This window comes from Lissotriton helveticus, chromosome 5_1 (assembly GCF_964261635.1).
Source record: "Lissotriton helveticus chromosome 5_1, aLisHel1.1, whole genome shotgun sequence".
In the NCBI taxonomy this organism is placed as follows: domain Eukaryota; kingdom Metazoa; phylum Chordata; class Amphibia; order Caudata; family Salamandridae; genus Lissotriton; species Lissotriton helveticus.
Window position 1 is genome coordinate 621,043,099 of NC_136065.1, and position 20,370 is coordinate 621,063,468.

The window sequence follows — 20,370 nt, forward strand, 5'->3', positions numbered from 1 at the left end:
AGTTAGCAAACCGACACATTCCTTTCGGGGAGACAGGGAAGCCGGGGACAAGAAGCAAGCATGTTGGCAATTCAACAAGAATGAATGTAATAGAGGAACAGCATGTAAGTTCAAGCACATTTGCTCCTTCTGTGGGATGCTCGGGCACCCAGAGATTAAGTGTTTCAAGAAAGGGGGAAAGCCCAAGGAACACCGCCCTCCCACAGCTACCGCTCAACCAAAACCTCGCCCTGCCCAATAAAGATCAGACCTTGCCCACTCCCATACACCTGCCAGTATTAGCACACCTGCTCGCCAGATATGAAAGGGGGGCAGAAGCACAATTTTTGTATTAAGGTTTTAAAACTGGTTTTCACATCCCGTCTGCCGCAGTGCCAAGTGCAGCTCCCCCTCGCAACCAATTGTCAGTGATAAGGAACCCAGTAGCGACTTGGGAAAAAATTGAAAAGGAGATAGCGTTGGGGAGGGTGGCGGGTCCTTTCCAGACATTGCCAAGGCAGGACCTGGTCTGTTCACCATTGGGGCTGGTGCAAAAGAAGGAAGTGGGGAAATATCGTCTCATACACAACTTGTCGAGTCCATCGGGCAAGTCAGTCAACGAGGGGCTGGATCCAGATTTGTGTACGGTTCGCTACACCACTTTTGACACTGCGATTAAGAAACTGCAGAGATTGGGAGGGGGGGGCACTGATGGCTAAAGCTGATATTGAGTCAGCCTTTCGCCTCTTGCTGGTGCATCCAGATGACACTAGATTGCTAGGCTTCACATTTGATGGCAATTTCTTTGTGGATTTATGTATGCCTATGGGTTGTTCAACTGCATGTGCAATATTCGAAACATTCAGTCGTTTTTTGGAATGGACAGTGAGGGAAGCAGTGGGCACGCAAGAGATCGTGATTACTTGGATGATTTCCTTTTTATGGGGCCGGCAGGCTCGTCAGATTGTCACGAGGCATTGGTGGGTTTTCAGCGGATGGTGGAGGCATTGGGGGTGCCATTGGCGACAGGGAAGACAGAGGGACCAGTGACACAATTGACTTTCTTAGGTATCGAGATAGACACGGTGGAAGGCGTGTGCAGATTACCGCAGGACAAAATTAAGGCTTTTGAGGGGTCTCTGGACCAATGCTTAAGGGCACGCAAGGTTACACTGCATCAATTGCAGGTGTTGGTGGGCCAACTTAATTTTGCACTGCGGGTGATACCGATGGGCAGGGTCTTTTCAAGGAATATAGCCAGGGCAATGTCAGGATTGAAGGAAAAACACCACCACACTAGGCTGACAGCTGAAGTGAAAGATGATTTGGTCACATGGAGGGATTTCTTGGAGCACTTCAATGGTTCAGTGATATGGCAACAACCGGCACAGGACAATAGAGAATTAGAACTTTATACGGATGCAGCGGGCAGTGTCGGGTTTGGGGCAGTGCTAGGAACAAGGTGGTGTATGCAGCATTGGCCGGAGGATCGGTTCAGGAGAGGGTTGGTCTGCAATATCACATTCCTGGAGTTATTTCCCATAATAGTGGCGCTTCAGATATGGGGTACATTGCTGGAAAATAAACAAATTGTGTTTTGGTCAGACAGTATGTCAGTGGTCGTGGGGGTGAACAACCAAAGGGCAAAATGCCCGTGGGTACTCCGTTTGTTGAAAGTGTTGGTGCGGGAGTGCCTCAGGCGTAATGTGCATTTTACTGCCAAACATGTGCCAGGTGTGGTGAACACAGTAGCTGACTCCCTGTCTCGTTTTAAGTTGACAGAATTCAGAGCGCGATGGCCACAAGCAGACGGTCAGATGACGGCATTCCCGGAAAGTCTGTGGAAGCTTGGTGCCCCATTGCTTCCGATCTCATAGCGGCTTCGGTTGGACCCAAGACTAAGAGTAGGTATGAAAAGGCTTGGCAGGTGTACATAGCAGTCTTGCAGAGCAACGGGGGTGCAGGGGAGTTTACACCGCAGGGGGTTCTCAGGTTCATAGTCAGCCAGAGAGAGGAGGGAAGGTCCTTGACTCTGGTGCGCAGACAATTGTCGGCAATAGCCTTCTTTGCGGGGATAAAAGGAGTAACGGATCCCACTAAGGACCTTAGAGTTAGAAGGGCTATGAGAGGTTGGGAGCGGCTGGCTCCAAAGGTGAAGGATACCAGGAGACCAATAGATTCCAAAAGGTTGGTGAATATTTTGGGGGTGTTACCACAGGTATGTTGGTCACATTATGAGGAGCAATTCTTACGCTTAGCCTATTCTTTAGCATTCTTTGAGGCATTCCGGATATCAGAGCTAGTGCCAAGCTCCAAGATGGACAAACAAGGGGGAATGGCTGTGGGGGATGTGGTGGTGGCCGCAGAATTACTGCAGGTGAGAGTGCGGAGGTCAAAAACAGACCCGTTGGAGAAAGGGGTATGGGTGCAATTAAGAGCACTTCAGGGGGCGGGTTACTGCCCGGTGATGTTGATGGGGAGGTTCCTGCAGATTAGGCCAGGATGTGATGATGATAGGCTGTTGGTGCACGCAGATGGTACACCTTTGACGAGATTCCAGTTCACACGAATATGTAAGCGGGCTATGGAATTATTGGGTGAGGACATAGCTCATTTCATATCACATTCGTTCCGTATTGGGGCGGCCACTACAGCAGCGGAATTAGGACTCTCATCAAGCGCAATTAAGAAGATGGGCAGGTGGAGTTCATCGTGTTTTGAGCGCTATGTGCGACCACAGCTGGTGTAGGTAGTGTTGGTATTTGCAGCAGATTGGTATTTATGCATCTCTTTCTTTTCTATTCTTTTTTGGGCTCGCACGCAGTGGTGGCAAGTCAGAGGACGCAAGTATGCAGGTGTGGAGATTCGGTCATACTCGGAGCAGGGCAATGGTTCAGAGAGTCCGGGGTGGACAAGATGCAAAAGGCCATGGGAATTGTCCATAATTGGTTAGGGATTGAGGGGCAGCGGACCGAGGATGTTTCATCTCATTTGCGGAGTGCGCCCAACAAAGGTTTGCCTATTCCAGATGTGCTGGTTATTCACTCAGGGGCGGAAAGCATGTTCCCTGGGGGCAGGAGGGGAGCCAAGGAGGCCTTATTCTCTCTTCTTGCATGGATCAGGAAGGTATTGCCAGGCACTACAATTATTTGGTCGGAGGTGCTCACTCGGAGAGTATGGGGGGGTGTTGTTCCATCACCCGCAGTGAACACGTCGGTGAGAAAAATGAACAGGGAAGTTGAAAAACTGTTGAGGGGGTCGCCGATACATGTTGTCAGACATAGCCTGCTGCAGACATTGACCTCAGACGAGTACCGGTCAGGGGGGACGGACCTGTCCAAGGCAGGGTTGGAAGTGTTTGTGCAAACCATTCTGGGGGCCATTGCCTTACACCTTGGAAGAGTAGCAGAGCATTAGTGTGGGGGGAGGGCAAGAGCGCCAGAGGAGCTTCTTTCCCTGTGGCGGGGCCCCAGATAAGAGAAAAGGCCGGGGGACTCTTTTTGGCCGGAAAATGGATGACCCTGAAGCAGGGAAGGCAGTTATGGCGGCTCTGGGCTGGCGGGAGAGGGGGCCGTCCTGCTGGTGGTCCCGGACTCTCTGGCCCTACCCTAGTAGCTGGTGCTTAGAAAGGGGGTGGTGTTGTGTCCTGCTGGTACAACACGCCTCTAGAGATGCTGAATTGTAAATACATGTTAACCTGTGGCGCATATTGTATGGAGCGCATCATTTATGTGTGAATTTAATAAAAGGTCAATTTAATAAAAATGGTCAATGTGGGAGGTTTTACCCACAAATGAAATGGTGTTTTGATATAATAATAAAGCTACGCAGTGGACACCAGTCACTTGTAAGTGTTTTACTGTGGTCGGGTGAGCAAAGGGTGATGAGCAAATGGCACGAGATATCCCCACTATGAGAGGCCACCCCCGCGGCTAGGGGAGGGGGGCCTTTAGTGGGATTCTGTGCCTGGCAGGAGAGTTTCGATTCTCCAGGCTACTACTGGAGAGTTTCGATTCCCCAGGCGAATGTCATGGGGAGGGTCTCTCAGTAATGTGAGATGCCAGGTGGGCGTCTGAGAGCCCTCCCCCCAAAAGGTATTAAAATCACAGTGCCCCAGGGAGTAGCCCTCTTTGTCTCTTGCCTTCAGCACAGGGAGGCTAGCCGGAGCAACAGTTGCCCACCCACCCATCCCTAAGTTCAATAGTGAGTGGCGGGGTCCCGGATAAGAGAAAAGGCCGGGGGACTCTTTTTGGCCGGAAAATGGATGACCCTGAAGCAGGGAAGGCAGTTATGGCGGCTCTGGGCTGGCGGGAGAGGGGGCCGTCCTGCTGGTGGTCCCGGACTCTCTGGCCCTACCCTAGTAGCTGGTGCTTAGAAAGGGGGTGGTGTTGTGTCCTGCTGGTACAACACGCCTCTAGAGATGCTGAATTGTAAATACATGTTAACCTGTGGCGCATATTGTATGGAGCGCATCATTTATGTGTGAATTTAATAAAAGGTCAATTTAATAAAAATGGTCAATGTGGGAGGTTTTACCCACAAATGAAATGGTGTTTTGATATAATAATAAAGCTACGCAGTGGACACCAGTCACTTGTAAGTGTTTTACTGTGGTCGGGTGAGCAAAGGGTGACGAGCAAATGGCACGAGATATCCCCACTATGGTAATGTCCCAGAGCCACTCTAAAAACCAGCACCACAGTTTAGAAATATGGTTCTTGCTGTATCCTTAATCAGTCTGAGATTTAAAATCCAACTGCCTGGGAGACTTCCTCCGGGGCATGATGTAGTAAGATACCATTCAGAGTTCTGAAAGCGAGTCGTGTTTTATCTTGTTTACAGTCAATTTATTGACCATTCCCTGCTCTCTTTTTCTTTCAAAATTGTATTTCTAAGATGGTGTTTTTATTCAAAAATACTTAATCAGAACTGTTCAGGCTAATTGGGTTATGTTTGTATAAACAAAGAGAAAAGCTCCTTAATTTTGCACGAATAGTTTCTTTTTTAACTGATTTCAATGAAATAGAAAACATGTGTATTTAAAAGAGAATATGCATTTTGAGATCCCGCAAAGGTGCTGAATTACTGAATTCAGAGAATATCCCTGCTGGACAACTAGGAGGAAAATCACATTTTTTACTGATAGACAGTTACTATCTCTAGTAGAAATTAAGTCTAGGAGCAAGCATGTTCTTTCTTGTTGATATATTGCCATTAAGGACTGAATAAGATATTGCCATATACCAATGTAGAAAATTGAACTTAGACAAACCGAAATTTAGTGATTTATGATGTTTAAAGGTGCGGACACTACTTAGTTACATGCTACATGAAGCCTGGGTCTGATCATGGCATTACATAAAACATCATACATTAGTTTATATTGATCTCATGACCACAGAACACATGGTTGCGTAATCTATCACAAAATCACTTACCCGCAAGAAGGAACATGACACCACCAGAAATAGCAATTCTGCTTTTTGTGATTGGGCTGTTGTCGCCAACTTTTGTGCATTTCATGCCCATAATACTGATGATCATACCAACGAAGCCAAGAAGAACAGCGACCACCATGAGCGCCCGTGAAGTCTGAATATGAGCTGCAATTAAAAACAGTAGATTAAAGAAATGATAAATGCATGTATGAGAAGCATTAACACTGCTAAGTACAGAAGGAGCCATCTAACAATGCAGTGCCATTTCTAGAATGCCTTCATGGCATCAACTAAAGTTGTAAACACTTTTTTTGTTTTAATTCTTAAACTACACTACAAACTTGCAATTGCACCAAGGATCTCCCTGCTCATAGGTGGAAGTGCCCTCATGAATAACAGCAAAAAGCCTTTCTGGACTGTGTTTCTTCATGGAGAGGGAGATTTCCCATCACCACCAGATACATGGCTGATTTGTTCGAGGTCCTCCCCACCCTCGAAGGTGAGTTACACCAGCCCTGTACTTGAGTAAATCACTGACGATTTTCCAGAATGGAATTGGGTCAGATAGAGATTTGAAAATATCCATAAAATGATAAAAGTACGTTTTTGCACCCTGAAACTTTCAAGGCAAACCACACCTTAGAATGCCCTCTTCCACCCCATGAGTGGGTTTTCTGAGTGTAGATTTGTTCACACTAGTGTCAGAGAAACCTACACTCATAAAACCATGCCAGAAATCTATTTATATGTTCCTAGCAGGTGTAAAAAGATACATTCTGTCATAAACGTATGTTTACAACCAAATTTACCTTTGTGAATTAGCCCCAACCTATTAAATATTACTCATGCATTATACACAATAAGATTTAAAGTGACATCAACCTTTAGTACAGCTTTAGTTCAACTTTGTTAATAATTTACCATTAGTTGTAGTTTTAATAAGAATAACACTCAATGAAATATGTGCATTTTACAGTATGAAACTTGGGTTTCTTTTATAGCCAGAAAAGAAATAGGTCTTCAAAATGTGAATGCAGCTGAAAGGTTCAGGTTGTATTTTCATTAGCTGTTCTTCACAAAAAACATGTGCACCTTTTTAAGCTTCCCCTTTCATTTTGGAAATACATAGGGGCTGATTACAATACACCATCGTTGAGGGAACAAGACCGGCTGAAAGGTAGTCGGCTGTCCCGCCCACCAAAATTACTATCCGACGCCGTGGAGGCAGTCTGAAACATGCCTCTTTGCATTGATGCTAGTGCTGCTGCCCAGAAAAAGGCCGCAGCACACCCCCCAATGTTAAAAGGCATGTTTGTAAACATCCCTGCACACTGTGGCAGGCACCATGCGGATGAAAGCTTATTTTTTCAATAAAATTGGGGATTGGTGGATGGATATCTTTTTAATGGTGGAATTATGTGTTAAATATTTTATAGGAAAACAATGTTTTTGTAATAAGTGATGCATAGTATTGTTTTTACATTTGTATTGTCTGTCGAAGTGGTGGGGTGGGAGCCTGTGTGTGTTAGTTGTAACATTGTCTATACATTGTAATGAATTAATGATTTATTTGGTATCATGTGTTTTGAGATATGTTTGTAAATGTACAAATGTATATTTTCTTCAGCCCTAATGAAGTCCTCTCGGAGGACGAAACGCGTTGGTCTGGCTATTTCTTTAATTAATTGAAGAATAATTAAGAGAATTGTTTTGAGACTTCCTACCACGGCTCCTGTGTTATTTTAATATTGGAGAAGAGTACATTGGTATTGACACCATTGAATTATGTGATTTCATGAAAGGAGGAGAGGAGAAACAAAGAGAACAAACTCTACAATGGATTTGTTCGATTCTTGAGGAACTCCCTTATGTGTGTTTTTTCTACTCCATTTGTGTTACCCAGTCGGTAAATTAATTTATTGATTTAAAATAATGTATGAAGATAGAGGGATTAACATTGCGGAGAACTGCAGACATGCGTTTACTCAGAAATTACTACAACATGGTCTCGTACTTGTGGTTGGAGTTGTCACCTTCGTGGTTGAGTGTCACAAAGCATTTAGGACTGAGGTGTTCTATCGGGTAACATTCCCAGCTGCAGATAACACCACACAGGTATTTCACATGTACAAAGTGGGTGAAATACCAGAAAATTATACACCAAATGAAGAAATAGAAATACCACTCACATACCAAGAACATAATAATTGGCTTAATGGCACCCTACCACAAACAACAGAAAACGTTAGACTTGGTCCCCTTAGCAATTAGGGAACCACATGGCCAGTCTTAGCCGGATACACACTGCATCCTAACGCTGATAATTTATCAGCAGCATAGGAGCAGACACTATACAAGATTTACTAACTTTATACAGATGTCTTACATGGCTCGTTATGCAAACACTAGCACTTACCCTTGCACAAACTGCTCAAGCTGCACAACCACAATTGGCTACCCCAGGAATCAGCACAAAAACACTAAATGCAGACATGGGAAAAGTTCTCATAACATGGGAGGAGATTCCGTTCTGGATTGCACAGAAAACAAGTTACCCTGAGGCAGTGTTTCACCAGATGGGACCGCAGGAAAAACACAGAATACAGACCACCTGCTTGCCAATGGGGATGGCTCCCTCTGTAGAAGACTGCACACCTTGGGGTACAGTCTTTGCTGCAGTATATGCAAGAACACATGGTATCCCTTTATTGGCTGTTATTCCTGAAGTGCTAAAACAGATCCAGAATGAGTATGGGGCAGCAACTGCCCTGGACTTGGGGATGAAACTGCAATTTTGTGGCAGTATCTGCCATTATGTTGAGTAACATAAAGGGGAAAGCATCAGCGTTGACTATACACTACCACATACAAGATTTGGCCCCTCCACAACAAGAGCGTGAATTACTTAAAATTATCAAGGAAACCTATGCTACACTGGGTAGAGATAATTTGGGAGCCAGGCCTGATATACCACATTTAAAAAGTAACTCAGAAAAGGACAAGCGTAAGCAAGCACCTGAGTCTTCTACGAAGAAGAAGTGGGACAATAAGAAAAACAGAGGCAAAATAAAATCTCTGGGTGGGGCTCAACAACAGGAGGCCACTGAAAAAAACTATAACTTGCGAAACTGTGATAGTATTAGACTGCCTGACAGGTATCAGGATACTGATACTCATTTGTCTCGTTCCTTTTAAAAGTAATCTGAAAAACATTCAGAGAGAGTTGGACGGTCAGAGCGCAGATTGGAAGAGCATGTGAAACCGACAAAGGACTGACAATGCTCATCTAACTTCAACATTAAACAGGAAGATAAACCAAAGCCTTCCAAGCCTTAGCCGAACTTAAGGTCAGGCATGCCCCGGGTATTGAGGACTCTGCTTCTGAGCGGGGAATGGGCACTGACAATGTTGGACAGCGCAGCAGAAGTCACAATAGTTTGCCAGATCCTGATGGATTATCTGGTGGGAGTAGCATTGAGTGAGTATATCACAGTGGAAACACAGGATAATAGGCTAAGTGTCTCACATCGTTTATACAAAATAAAACTCCAATTGGAGAGGGACGTACCCAGAAACATTAATGTTCTCTTTTAGGAGGACTTAACCCATGGTTATAATATTCTTTTGGCCATAAACGATTGGCCACCTGATTTCATAATGGAGTGCCAGAACGGGGAAACTGTAATTTAACCTGCTTTTTCCGACCTCGTTTCAGAATCAGTTAAATACTAATATTCCAAGGAATATTCTCTAGCACTAACTCCTGTGTTATGCCACAACAATGTGGGGCGGGATCACGGTTCCCCTTACTAGGAAATACCACTGAGGGCAACCCCACAGCCTCAAAGACAAAACCAAATCAAGCATGAAGCTAAAAAACAAGTTAGGGAAATCTTCCAACAACTTAAATGCCAAGGTGTAATAGAAAGTTGCACCTCATTATTACATAATCCTGTTTCCTGTAATGAAGCCTTATCATTCATACCACCTTGTATTAGACTAAAGACATTTAATAACAGCTACTCGCACATTTGCAGTACAAAATGCACACAGTGCTGCACTAATGAACAACTTTGTGCGGAAGAAATGAAAAACAACACTTAATATCTGTAAAGGATTTTTCTGCCAAAATATAGCGCCTGGAAAAGGATATTTGACTGCATTCAGCATGCTAGGCTCTTAGAGGCAATTCTTTTGATTGCCCCGGGGGTATAGGAATATCCCTGTGCTGTTTCTAGCCATAGTATTAGAGCTACTACAATATTTTGATGACCAGGCATTGTCCTATGTCAATGACATATATCTGACGAATGATGACCTCATAAAACACTTGACAAGAGTAGACTATATATTTCTGGGGTTTGTCCACATGGGCTACAAAACTAATTAATAAAAATCAAAATTGCCCATCTCAACGTCCTTTTTCTAGGATATGAGTTGGTTAGTAAATCAAAAGCCATGTGACACACTTCTTAGAGAAGTGTGCGCTCCTTAAACCCCCAGCTATGTTGAAAAGATTAAAATACATATTGGGTTTTCTAAATTTTGGCAGTGCTTACATTCCTGATTAGGCAGTTAGGCAGATTGAAACCGTTAGAAGACTTAATACATCCAGACTTTTCCGGTACACATTGGATCTTTTGACTGGGTGTGAGTGTTTGATTGGTTCTGATGCTCCGTCCATCACCACCCCCTTTTGTACCGCTTTTGGCTGCCATAAGTGTGGCAGGGTATGCTCAGACGTGAGTCCCTTGCTCACTTTGCCACTGGTTTCAAGCAAGCCGGGCTGAAGATGGCTGGAATGCCAGAAACCGGTCCTCGGAAGCTTGTTTCCGGTCCAGGGAAGGCATGGCTTGGCAGTTCGGGCTGGACTGTTCCCATGAGGCACAGGGTCAGACTGATTTGCATATAGCCATGTCTGAACTGGGGTGGCAGAGTGGGCTAAAGAACGGTGATGGATCAAACCCAGATCTTTTGACTGTGTGTGAGTGTTTGATTGGTTCTGATGCTCCGTCCATAACCACCCCCTTTTGTACCGCTTTTGGACGCCATAAGTGTGGCAGGGTATGCTCAGACGTGAGTCCCTTCCTCACTTTGCCACTGGATTCAAGCAAGCCGGGCTGAAGACGGCTGGAATGCAAGAAACCGGTCCACGGAAGCTTGTTTCCGGTCCAGGGAAGGCATGGCTTGGCAGCTCGGGCTGGACTGTTCCCATGAGGCACAGGGTCAGACTGATTTGCATATAGCCATGTCAGGAACTGGGGTGGCAGAGTGGGCTAAAGAAAGGTGATGGATCAAACCCAGATCTTTTGACTGGGTGTGAGTGTTTGATTGGTTCTGATGCTCCGTCCATCACCACCCCCTTTTGTACCGCTTTTGGCCGCCATAAGTGTGGCAGGGTATGCTCAGACATGAGTCCCTTGCTCACTTTGCCACTGGATTCAAGCAAGCCGGGCTGAAGACGGCTGGAATGCCAGAAACCGGTCCTCGGAAGCTTGTTTCCGGTCCAGGGAAGGCATGGCTTGGCAGTTCGGGCTGGACTGTTCCCATGAGGCACAGGGTCAGACTGGTTTGCATATAGCCATGTCTGAACTGGGGTGGCAGAGTGGGCTAAAGAACGGTGATGGATCAAACCCAGATCTTTTGACTGGGTGTGAGTGTTTGATTGGTTCTGATGCTCCGTCCATAACCACCCCTTTTGTACCGCTTTTGGCCGCCATAAGTGTGGCAGGGTATGCTCAGACGTGAGTCCCTTGCTCACTTTGCCACTGGATTCAAGCAAGCCGGGCTGAAGACGGCTGGAATGCCAGAAACCGGTCCTCGGGAGCTTGTTTCCGGTCCAGGGAAGGCATGGCTTGGCAGTTCGGGCTGGACTGTTCCCATGAGGCACAGGGTCAGACTTATTTGCATTTAGCCATGTCTGAACTGGGGTGGCAGTGTGGGCTAAAGAACGGTGATGGATCAAACTCAGATCTTTTGACTGGGTGTGAGTGTTTGATTGGTTCTGATGCTCCGTCCATCACCCCCTTTTGTATCGCTAGTATTACTCTGAAGCAGGGGTAAGATCATTGCAGATAGTTGCCTGCTGCACTACACTGACATCTAAAGGGCTTACAATCTATAACTCTACTCTGATCTATGGCCCCAAGTTCTCAGCATGGGCCACAGCCCACGCGTCCAGGTCTGAAGGTGTTGGGCCAACCTGTAGACTCACATTTCCCCTGACGACTAGTTTGGTTGCTGCATCCCTGTGGTTGGACATGTTTGATTCAATGATGAAAGGTGGACTATGGCACAGTCAGCACATACGACCAAACTTGCTTTTGTAAATGTAATATTCATTTGGACACATATCACTCTCTCACACTTGTAATATCCCCTTGGATAAGGTAATACCCATGTTGTGTGCAGAGAAAAACACGAAATGCATGTAGGAGTACACCTACATACGTCACACATTTGTTCCAATTTTGTGGATTCACTGGAAAGTGTTGTGTTGGTACCTTTGTGGTACCACAGGCATGTTTCCTAATCACACCCTCTCTGTTTCCAATAATTCCTAGGCCTATGCATTGTAGAACTATGTAGCAGAGGCAGAGTTTCCACCAGCCGTCACAAAGAGTAAGTTCACAATCCTCCTGCTGCTGTTGAATGCATTTCAGAAGCCCACAAAATGACTGATGGGAGGATACCCAACTTTTCCCCACATGAAATAGAGGAGATTGGTGATGAGAAAATCCTGCAGAGCCACCCTCAGCTGTGTCAGGGCCCTGACTCCTGGCTGTGCAACACAGCACACCTGGCAATATGGACAGACATCACCAAGCTTTGCACTGCAATGGGAGGCACTTGTTAAGCCAGGGAGAGCCAGAAGTGCTGGCAGGACCTGTAGATCTGGGCATTCTTAAGGCACTAGGCATGCTGGGGGTATCCTTCCAACGACATACTCATTATCCCTGGCTCACCCCACTGCACAGGAAAGTCTTTAAAAACAACTTGGCTGGAACTCCAAGCTTAGGTGGAGGCTCATTATCACCAGTATGACAGTAGCGTACATGCAAACTCTACACCTTCATCCATGGATTGCGATTGTTGTTTCGTCATGTCTAAAATTCACAGGGCCTTGTCATTTCCTTGATGTCTGAATGCAAAGTGTCAGACACAAAGTGTGATGGAGAAATCGTAGTTAAAGTAACTATTCTCTAGATTAGTCACAGTTACCTAAATACATGTATTACATGCTGCTGTATCTCAATTTGCACACTCGAGCTTGCTCATGACAGATCATGTGTAGCTTTCGAATGACTCCCAATGTCACCATACACATATTTTCAAATGATAGGCCTCTGGTACTTTGTCTTGCTAAATCCACAAGGGACCTTTGCCCATGTCTACTTGACATATATCATAGATTATAGAGCCAATGAACACTATTGTAAGAAATTGGATTATTGTTTGAGATGGGTGACTACCCACATCAAGGAACAATCACAACACTTGTCAGGGTGAACCCTCATGGTCACTAAATTGACTAGAGTGTAGGACTCAGCCCTGCAACTTCTGATGGGCACCTGTGAGCAACTTCATGTATGAGCTGCATGATCTTGTAATGCCAGAGATGTTCCTGTCCAACTTAATGAAGTTCTGCAGGCTTTGTGTTGGTTCTCCAAGACACAGGTATGTTTCTTCATCAAACTTGGGAGCCCTTTCTAGCAAATGGGAAGGTTACCAGGTTGATGGAGATATTGCCATTGACCTCACAATATTTCAGGCTCTATGTACTGGTGGGCTAATTGCAGTTTGTCTCCTGGAGAGAGGACCAGAGGAATGCCCAGCAGCCTACATGTTGTAATTTGGCAGCAACTAGGTTAGCATTACCTGAACCCATCCTGCTTTTAGAGACTATCTTGTCCGTTTTGCGGAATCCATTTTGTATTTCTGTCAGCCATTTTGTTTGCCATGTGCTACCATGTGCTCGCCATGTGCTCTGTCCTACCTTCCTGTTAACTGCTCCTGAAATCTGCCTAGAGACGAGATATATTTAGCCTCTCCTGCTTCGCACATGCTCAGTTGAGCTTGCAGCTGTCCTTGCAGCTGTTGTAGTTTGTAAATGTCAGGATGTGTTCACCAGAATTAGCTAGTTAGCTCCCCCCACTTGTTGACTGTGCATTTTCTGTATGACCTTATAAGTACCTAAAATCAGCATTTGTACTTGTACGCCTTCATTTGAGCCCCTGTGTGGATATAAAAGAACCAAGCTCCTTCCATTCGGTGTGCTACGTCATACATTACCAAAGGGTGTCGTGTGAACGTAGGTTCACCTCATGAGGTTCAATAAACTCTGTATTTTCTATTCCAGTTTCTGTGCCAAATTCTTCCTAATGGTCTGAGGCCCCTGTGCAGAGAAGGGTGAATCCTTTGCACTGGTAGGCCTTGGTGAGGCTCCCCACCACAAATTGGCGCCCAATGTGGGGCTCATTGGCGACTCGGATGCCCGAAGGAGTGGTTGAGACGAAGGATTGGAATCTCGCTTTGGACGCGATCGCTGCCTGAGGAGACCCGAGTCTTGGCAAACAGTTTTTCATTTCTCTCTGATCTGACCATCCAGGTGGCACCGGTCCTCGACTGAGATCTCTTCTGTTGATTCGCCGTGCAGTGACCATTTGGTCGATTTGAGAACTTGGCAGTTGGAACCTGGACACCATTTGATTGGTAAGAGCCGTTCTGCGGCACTTGCTGTTGGTTTTTGATGCCTTTGATTGGTAAGGTAGTTTAGTAACACTTACTGCGGCTTTGTTTGTACGATTTGCCAATATTAGCATTTGTTTGACAATTATATATGTATTGCAATTCATATAGGCAGGTAATGAGGAGATTTTTCTCTATTTGAATTTGTTTGAACGGCGCAACGTACGAAGAGTACTTTAAGCACTACTTTGATTATAATACTGCATATTTTGCACTATTTTTCACATGCCTGTTTTCAGCACACTTCGTAGGATATGTTGCTTTTGTAGTGGTACCAATTTGAGACTCGACGAAGCACAACCGCCCCCCCCCGAGGGGACGCCTAATAGGGAAATGTATATTAATTATGGTATTTCTTCCATAATGTACAGCACGTTATGGAACAAATACACTCGTAAAGATCCTGAGTTGCATTGTCCTATGCATGGGCCATTTGATTTGCGAAAGATTCAGTATGTGGAGCAACGAATGTTTAAGCGAAAGGCGGCAAGATATGTTTGACTGTGTGCGAATATGGGAGAAAGAAGTGCGTGAGCGAATGAAGCGTGAGCAGGCCTTGATTGAAAAAGAACAACGTAAGACCATTCATGCGAAAGCTTTGGAAATGAAAAATAGGGAAATTAAAGAAATTAAAGAGAGGGAAGATAGGGAGCGTCATTTACAGGTACAAGGCCAATACGCTGTTCGTAGTCCTCTTCATCTTATTCTTAATAAACCCCAAGATGATTCTCTCTTATTAGATCGTTGTTCACCTCCGTATACTCTTCCTTCTGCTCCTTGTGAGTCGGATGAGGACTCTCCTACAGACCCGGACAAAGCTCGAGAAACTCGCTCAATGTTATCTGCTGAGCTTGCGTCTGAGATTAGATCTGCTGCGCGTAAAGCCGTTCTTAGTACTAAAACTGCTTCTGAGCTTCTAGATAATATAAAAGCTTGGCCGGAAAGGGAGCAAATATATTTTACCGAGATATTTGCCACAGAGGTTTTTGAACGGTACAGGAAATATTCAGTAAAAATGGAGCCCGATGATGTAGCAACTGATTGTAAACAATTGCGTAACGGTCTTTTTGCCTTCTCCCAGGTGGCTGACACGATCAGACGCTTGGTTAAACTGCATGTTGACGCAGCCTGTTTGCGAGAGGAGAAAAAGGCAGCAGATGCAGCTGCACAAACACCCCGAATCAACATGGCATGAACTTCTACTCCTGAAACAGATAAGAATGTTGTAATTAAAGTGGAACCCATGCGGGAAGCCGCGCCTTTATGTGTTCCTCCTAAGGGAGCGGGTACAAATGATGATAAGACTTCTACCGATGCGAAAGGGTACTTTATTTATAATTGGGTTTACACTCCTTGGAATAGAGCAGATGTTATGGCCCTTACAAATGCATTGTCTGATCCGCAAATGAATCCAGCAGCCTTTTATGAGGAAGTTGAGGGTGCCATTAGCTCTTGTACTATGACTTTGCCTGATATTGATCTGTTTTTTGGGCTAATATTACTGCCTGATATGTGGAGAACTGTGCGTAAAGTTGATGATCATGCGACATTTGGAGCATTGTGGAAAGATTTAGAGGAGTTAGACGAAGATAGAGAACCTGCACAGAAACCGTGTCAGTTAATTTTAAATCTTCCAGCAGCTATATTAGTTAAGTTAAAGACGATTATTCCCCCTAAAAAGATAGATTGGACAATGTTAGCGTATTGCAAGCAAAAGGTAGATGAATCGGTTACTGACTTCTTCACACGCTTTGAAGAAGCATTCCACGATTTTAGTGGCCAGTCATTGACAGATGACAATGGTAGGCATCTGTTCGTCGATAAATATGTTGCAAACCTTTTGCCAGGAATAGCTAGTCGCCTAAAGGCGAGTGAAAGCTCCTGGACTACTTCCTCTCCGGTTTCTCTCCTAAATATGACTCAGTATTTTTAACGACAAGAATTAGAAGCCAAAAGTAATGAGGATAAAAAGTCTAAAGAGTTGAAAACAAAGGTTATGTTGGCTCAAGCTTATGGCCCGCCTTCTAGGGGTAATGATAGAGGTGGACGTGGATCCTATGGTTAGTCTTTTCCTTCCTATACACGTTCGAATTTGTCTGTTTTTCAGTGTGCGTACAGCAAAAAATTAGGACATTGGCTTTCTGATTGTCCAGTACTGCGTGCTCAGCAGTGTCCACGTGGTCGGGGACAAATGAGAAATCGTTCAGGATATTCAAAGCCTAGAAGAAGCACAAATGATCGCGCTAAGTTTGATGCTAATGCACGTGGACAGGATGGGTTTAACACTTTTGATAGACAGAACCAATATCAAATGTCGGACTATGTGCCGTCTGATTTTCAAGATTCTGATTATGCATAAGATTGCCTAGGATGGGGTAAGAAATCAGTTGAAGTTCCAGTAGATCAGAGGGGTCCCTATGTTACAGCACATGTTTTGGGTTCTACTGATCAGTTTCTGGTTGATAGAGGAGCTACTCGTAGCGCCTTGTCTAAACACTTGGTTCCTAGGGCTCCCCTATCTGGCTTAACTATTACATCGATAGGTTTCGATGGAACACCTTCCCTTAGCCCACTGTCACAACCACTTGCATTCCATGTTGATAAGTTTACTGCTCCATGTCTGTTTTTGATTTCTCCAAACACACCAGATAATATTGTGGGTCTTGATATGCTCAAATATTTCAGGGCTACGATACGATGTTCTCCGGAAGGAGTACGGGTTATTCTGAATGACAACTACCCTGTGATTGAGAGATCCTGTATTATTAAAGAGGACATTGCATTAGCTTCACTCCCTAGTACCTTGTGAGCTACTTCAGACACCGATGTAGGGCAAATGGTTATTCCACCAGTGCATATTAGTGTGAAGGAGGGTGCTTCATTGCCAAGACTGCCTCAGTGTAAGATTTCTCGAGAAGGAGAGGAAGCACTAATAAGCATTGTTCATGATTTGATTAAGGTGGGGGTTGTGGAAGAAGTTTCTTACAATGTTTGCAATAGTCCGATTCTTCCCATTTTGAAAAAAGATACTGACACTAGGATTTATAGATTCATCGTCGATTTGAGAGAAGTCAACAAGATTGTAGTACCGCAGTACCCTGTAGTTTCTGACATAAGGACATTGCTTACCTTGGTCCCTCCAACAGCAACTACATTTTCTGTAATCGATTTGAAGAATGCTTTCTTCTCGATTCTTATTCATCCTGATAGCCAATATTTGTTCGGTTTCACTTTGAATAATCGATCATACAGATTTTGTAGAGTTCCTCAAGGGTACACTGAGAGTCCGAGTATTTATAGTCAAGCCTTAAAACGACAACTCGATTCCTTTACTTTGTCTGAAGGAGTGGTTCTCATACAATATGTCGATGACATCAGCTGATACGCCTGAGCAGTGTGAAAAATGTACTTTGTCTTTGCTTTCTTTTCTTGCTACACACCATCATAAAGTATCACGAAAGAAATTGCAATATTGTAGACCGAAGGTAACCTACTTAGGTCACCTTCTGTCTAAGGAGGGCCATGCACGGACACCAAATCGCATTCAAGCAATATTAGACACCCCAGTACCTTCCACACAGAAAGATGTCCGTGCATTCATTGGTTTGACTTCGTTTTGTAGGCAATGGATATTGGGTTTTCACAGATTGTTAACCCCCTGCTAGCACTTTTGACTAAAAACACTCCGATTCCCCTTCCATGGACAGATGAATGCCAAAATGCTTTTTGTCAGCTAAGACAAGCTCTTTGTTCTGCACCAGTGTTAGGCACACCGGATTATACAAAGGCTTTTACACTCTATGTACACGAGAAAGATGGGTGCGCATTGTCAGTTTTAGTACAGACACACGGTGACAAGCAGCGTCCCTGTGCATATTTTTCTGCAGTTCTTGATCCTGTTGCTCGTGCGTTGCCTGGATGCTTCCGTTCAGTTGCAGCGACAGCAGTGTGCATACGTCAGAGTGAAGGGATAGTTTTGTCACACAAACTGTTGGTGCTAGTACCCCATTTAGTAGATGCCCTTTTGAATCAGACCAAGACACAACACTTAACTAGTGCTCGCCTGACGGGATACGAATTGACACTGTTAGCACCTCATATTACCTTGAAGAGGAGCGCGACACTGAACCCAGCCACTTTGTTGCCATATCCTGCGACTCAGTCTCAGTCAAAGGAGCCTCACGATTGTATATTCCTTACTGAGGAACAGACAAAGGGTCGCATCGATTTGCAAGATACGTCCCTTCCAGAAGTAGATGGGGAACTGTGGGTTGATGGGTCCTGTATGAAGTTACCAGATGGCACGAATTCAGCTGCTTATGCAATTACAACACTTAAGACAGTAGTGGAAACAGCTCGCATACCATAGAAGTCGGCTCAAGCAGCTGAATTAATAGCTTTGACACTAGCGTGTGAACGAACTTAGCACTTACTTATGTGTGAACATTTACACTGATAGCAGCTATGCTTTTGGAGTGGTTCATGATTTTGGCCTACTCTGGAAGGAAAGAGGCTTTCTTACATCCCACGGGATGCAGATAATGCACGGAGAATTAGTGCATAATCTCTGGACTGCACTTACATACCCAAAGAAAGTTGCTATTATGAACTGTAGCGCACGCAAGAACATTTTTGACAAAATAGGACAAGGCAATGCCTTTTCAGACCGCGTAGCCCATGAGACTGCGATGCAGCGAAGCACTACATCCATGTACGTAGTAAAATCACAAGCTTAGCGTTGGCATGATGCTGGAGAGAAAGTATTGGATATACAGAGATCTGTCTCTGTGGAAGAACTTGAGCAATGGTCTAAAGAAGGAATGTTAGATGATGAGGGCTGTTGGCGTATAAAGAAATGAATAAGTGCTAATTGCCTGCAGCCTATTTACAACCTATGGTTCAAATGGCACATGGGCCGGCACATGTTGGAGCTCTAGCAATAACTAAATTGCTTACACAAGTTTGGGAGCATCCTGAAATTGCCAGCACAGCTAAAAGAGAAGTACAGTCCTGTTTGATCTGTTGGCAGTATAATCCTGGAAAAGGGACACGGACTCCTACAGGAGGGTTTGCTACACCAACCGCACCTTTTGAAGTCTTGCAGATGGATTACATCCAACTCGAACGCTTCAATAATCTGAAATATGTCCTAGTGGTTGTATGTGCCTTTAGCAAATGGATAGAGGCATACCCTACAAAGGATAATACTGCTCTCACCACAGTAAAGGTGCTTCTAAAGGAGTTTTTCCCTAGATATGGTGTTTGTAATCTTTTGTGGAGTGACAACGGACCTCATTTTATTGGGCAAGTTGTTGAGCATGTCCTGAAATGGTTAGGGATCAAACAGAAGTTCCATACAGTCTCTCACCCGCAATCATCAGGATTGGTGGAAAGGTACAACGCTACTTTAAAATTGAAGTTGGCGAAAATACTGGCTTCCACGTCTTTAAAGTGGCCAGATGCAATACTGTTGGCATTGTTATCCATAAGATCGGTGCCAAACTCACGATCTGGGCTTACACCATATGAGGTGGTATTTGGGAGACTGATGAACATTTGGGGAGTTCCTAAGCCACGCCCCATACATGATGTTCCCTGTGTTCTGTTGAAAGATTATTTGGCACAATTAACCGACAGTTTGATCTCTATTCATCAACATTTTCGAGAAGCGCTTCCTGACAGATCTACAGGTGAGGCTCATGAACTCCGTCCCGGCGAGCACGTGATGGTCAAGGTCTTCGACAAATCGAACAGCTTGGAGGCAAGGTGGCGAGGTCTGGAGCAGGTGCTCCTGGCTACAAGGACAGCAGTTCGAGTGACGAACAAAAAGAACTGTGTCCACAGCATGCATTGCAAGCGTGTGTCGCCTGCCTTGGTGGAACCTGCTGTGCTGACTGATCATCGAGAGCTTCTGGAGATGGAGAAAGGTCAAGTTATCTCACCTGACGAGTCTGCGGAAGTCTTCCCGAACCACACGATTCCTGGAAAATCGCGATACCACTTGAGACCAAGGAAAGAATCTGCAGTGCTGAAAAAGACTGGTTGAGCTACCCTCCTGGGTTAGTGAAACGGAGAGCCGATGTGGCAAGGGGGGGATCAGCCCTGCGTAGTGTAGTGACACCCTGTTAGACTTGTCTGGCTTTTTGCGTAGTCCCTCCAATTTATTATTTATTTTGTCCCCTTTTTGCCCCTCAAGCCTTTATTA

The 20,370-nt window shown here is 44.9% G+C and overlaps 1 protein-coding gene across 1 annotated transcript in view; it reads right to left on the reverse strand.

Moving 5' to 3' along the window:
* CLDN19 (claudin 19) overlaps positions 1 to 20,370 on the reverse strand; it is a 196,576-nt gene that overhangs the window by 117,624 nt on the left and 58,582 nt on the right. Inside the window, exon 2 of the mRNA XM_078642992.1 lies at positions 5,418 to 5,582. Within this exon, the coding sequence (XP_078499118.1) occupies positions 5,418 to 5,582 (165 nt within the window). The remainder of the gene's footprint in view (positions 1 to 5,417; positions 5,583 to 20,370) is intronic.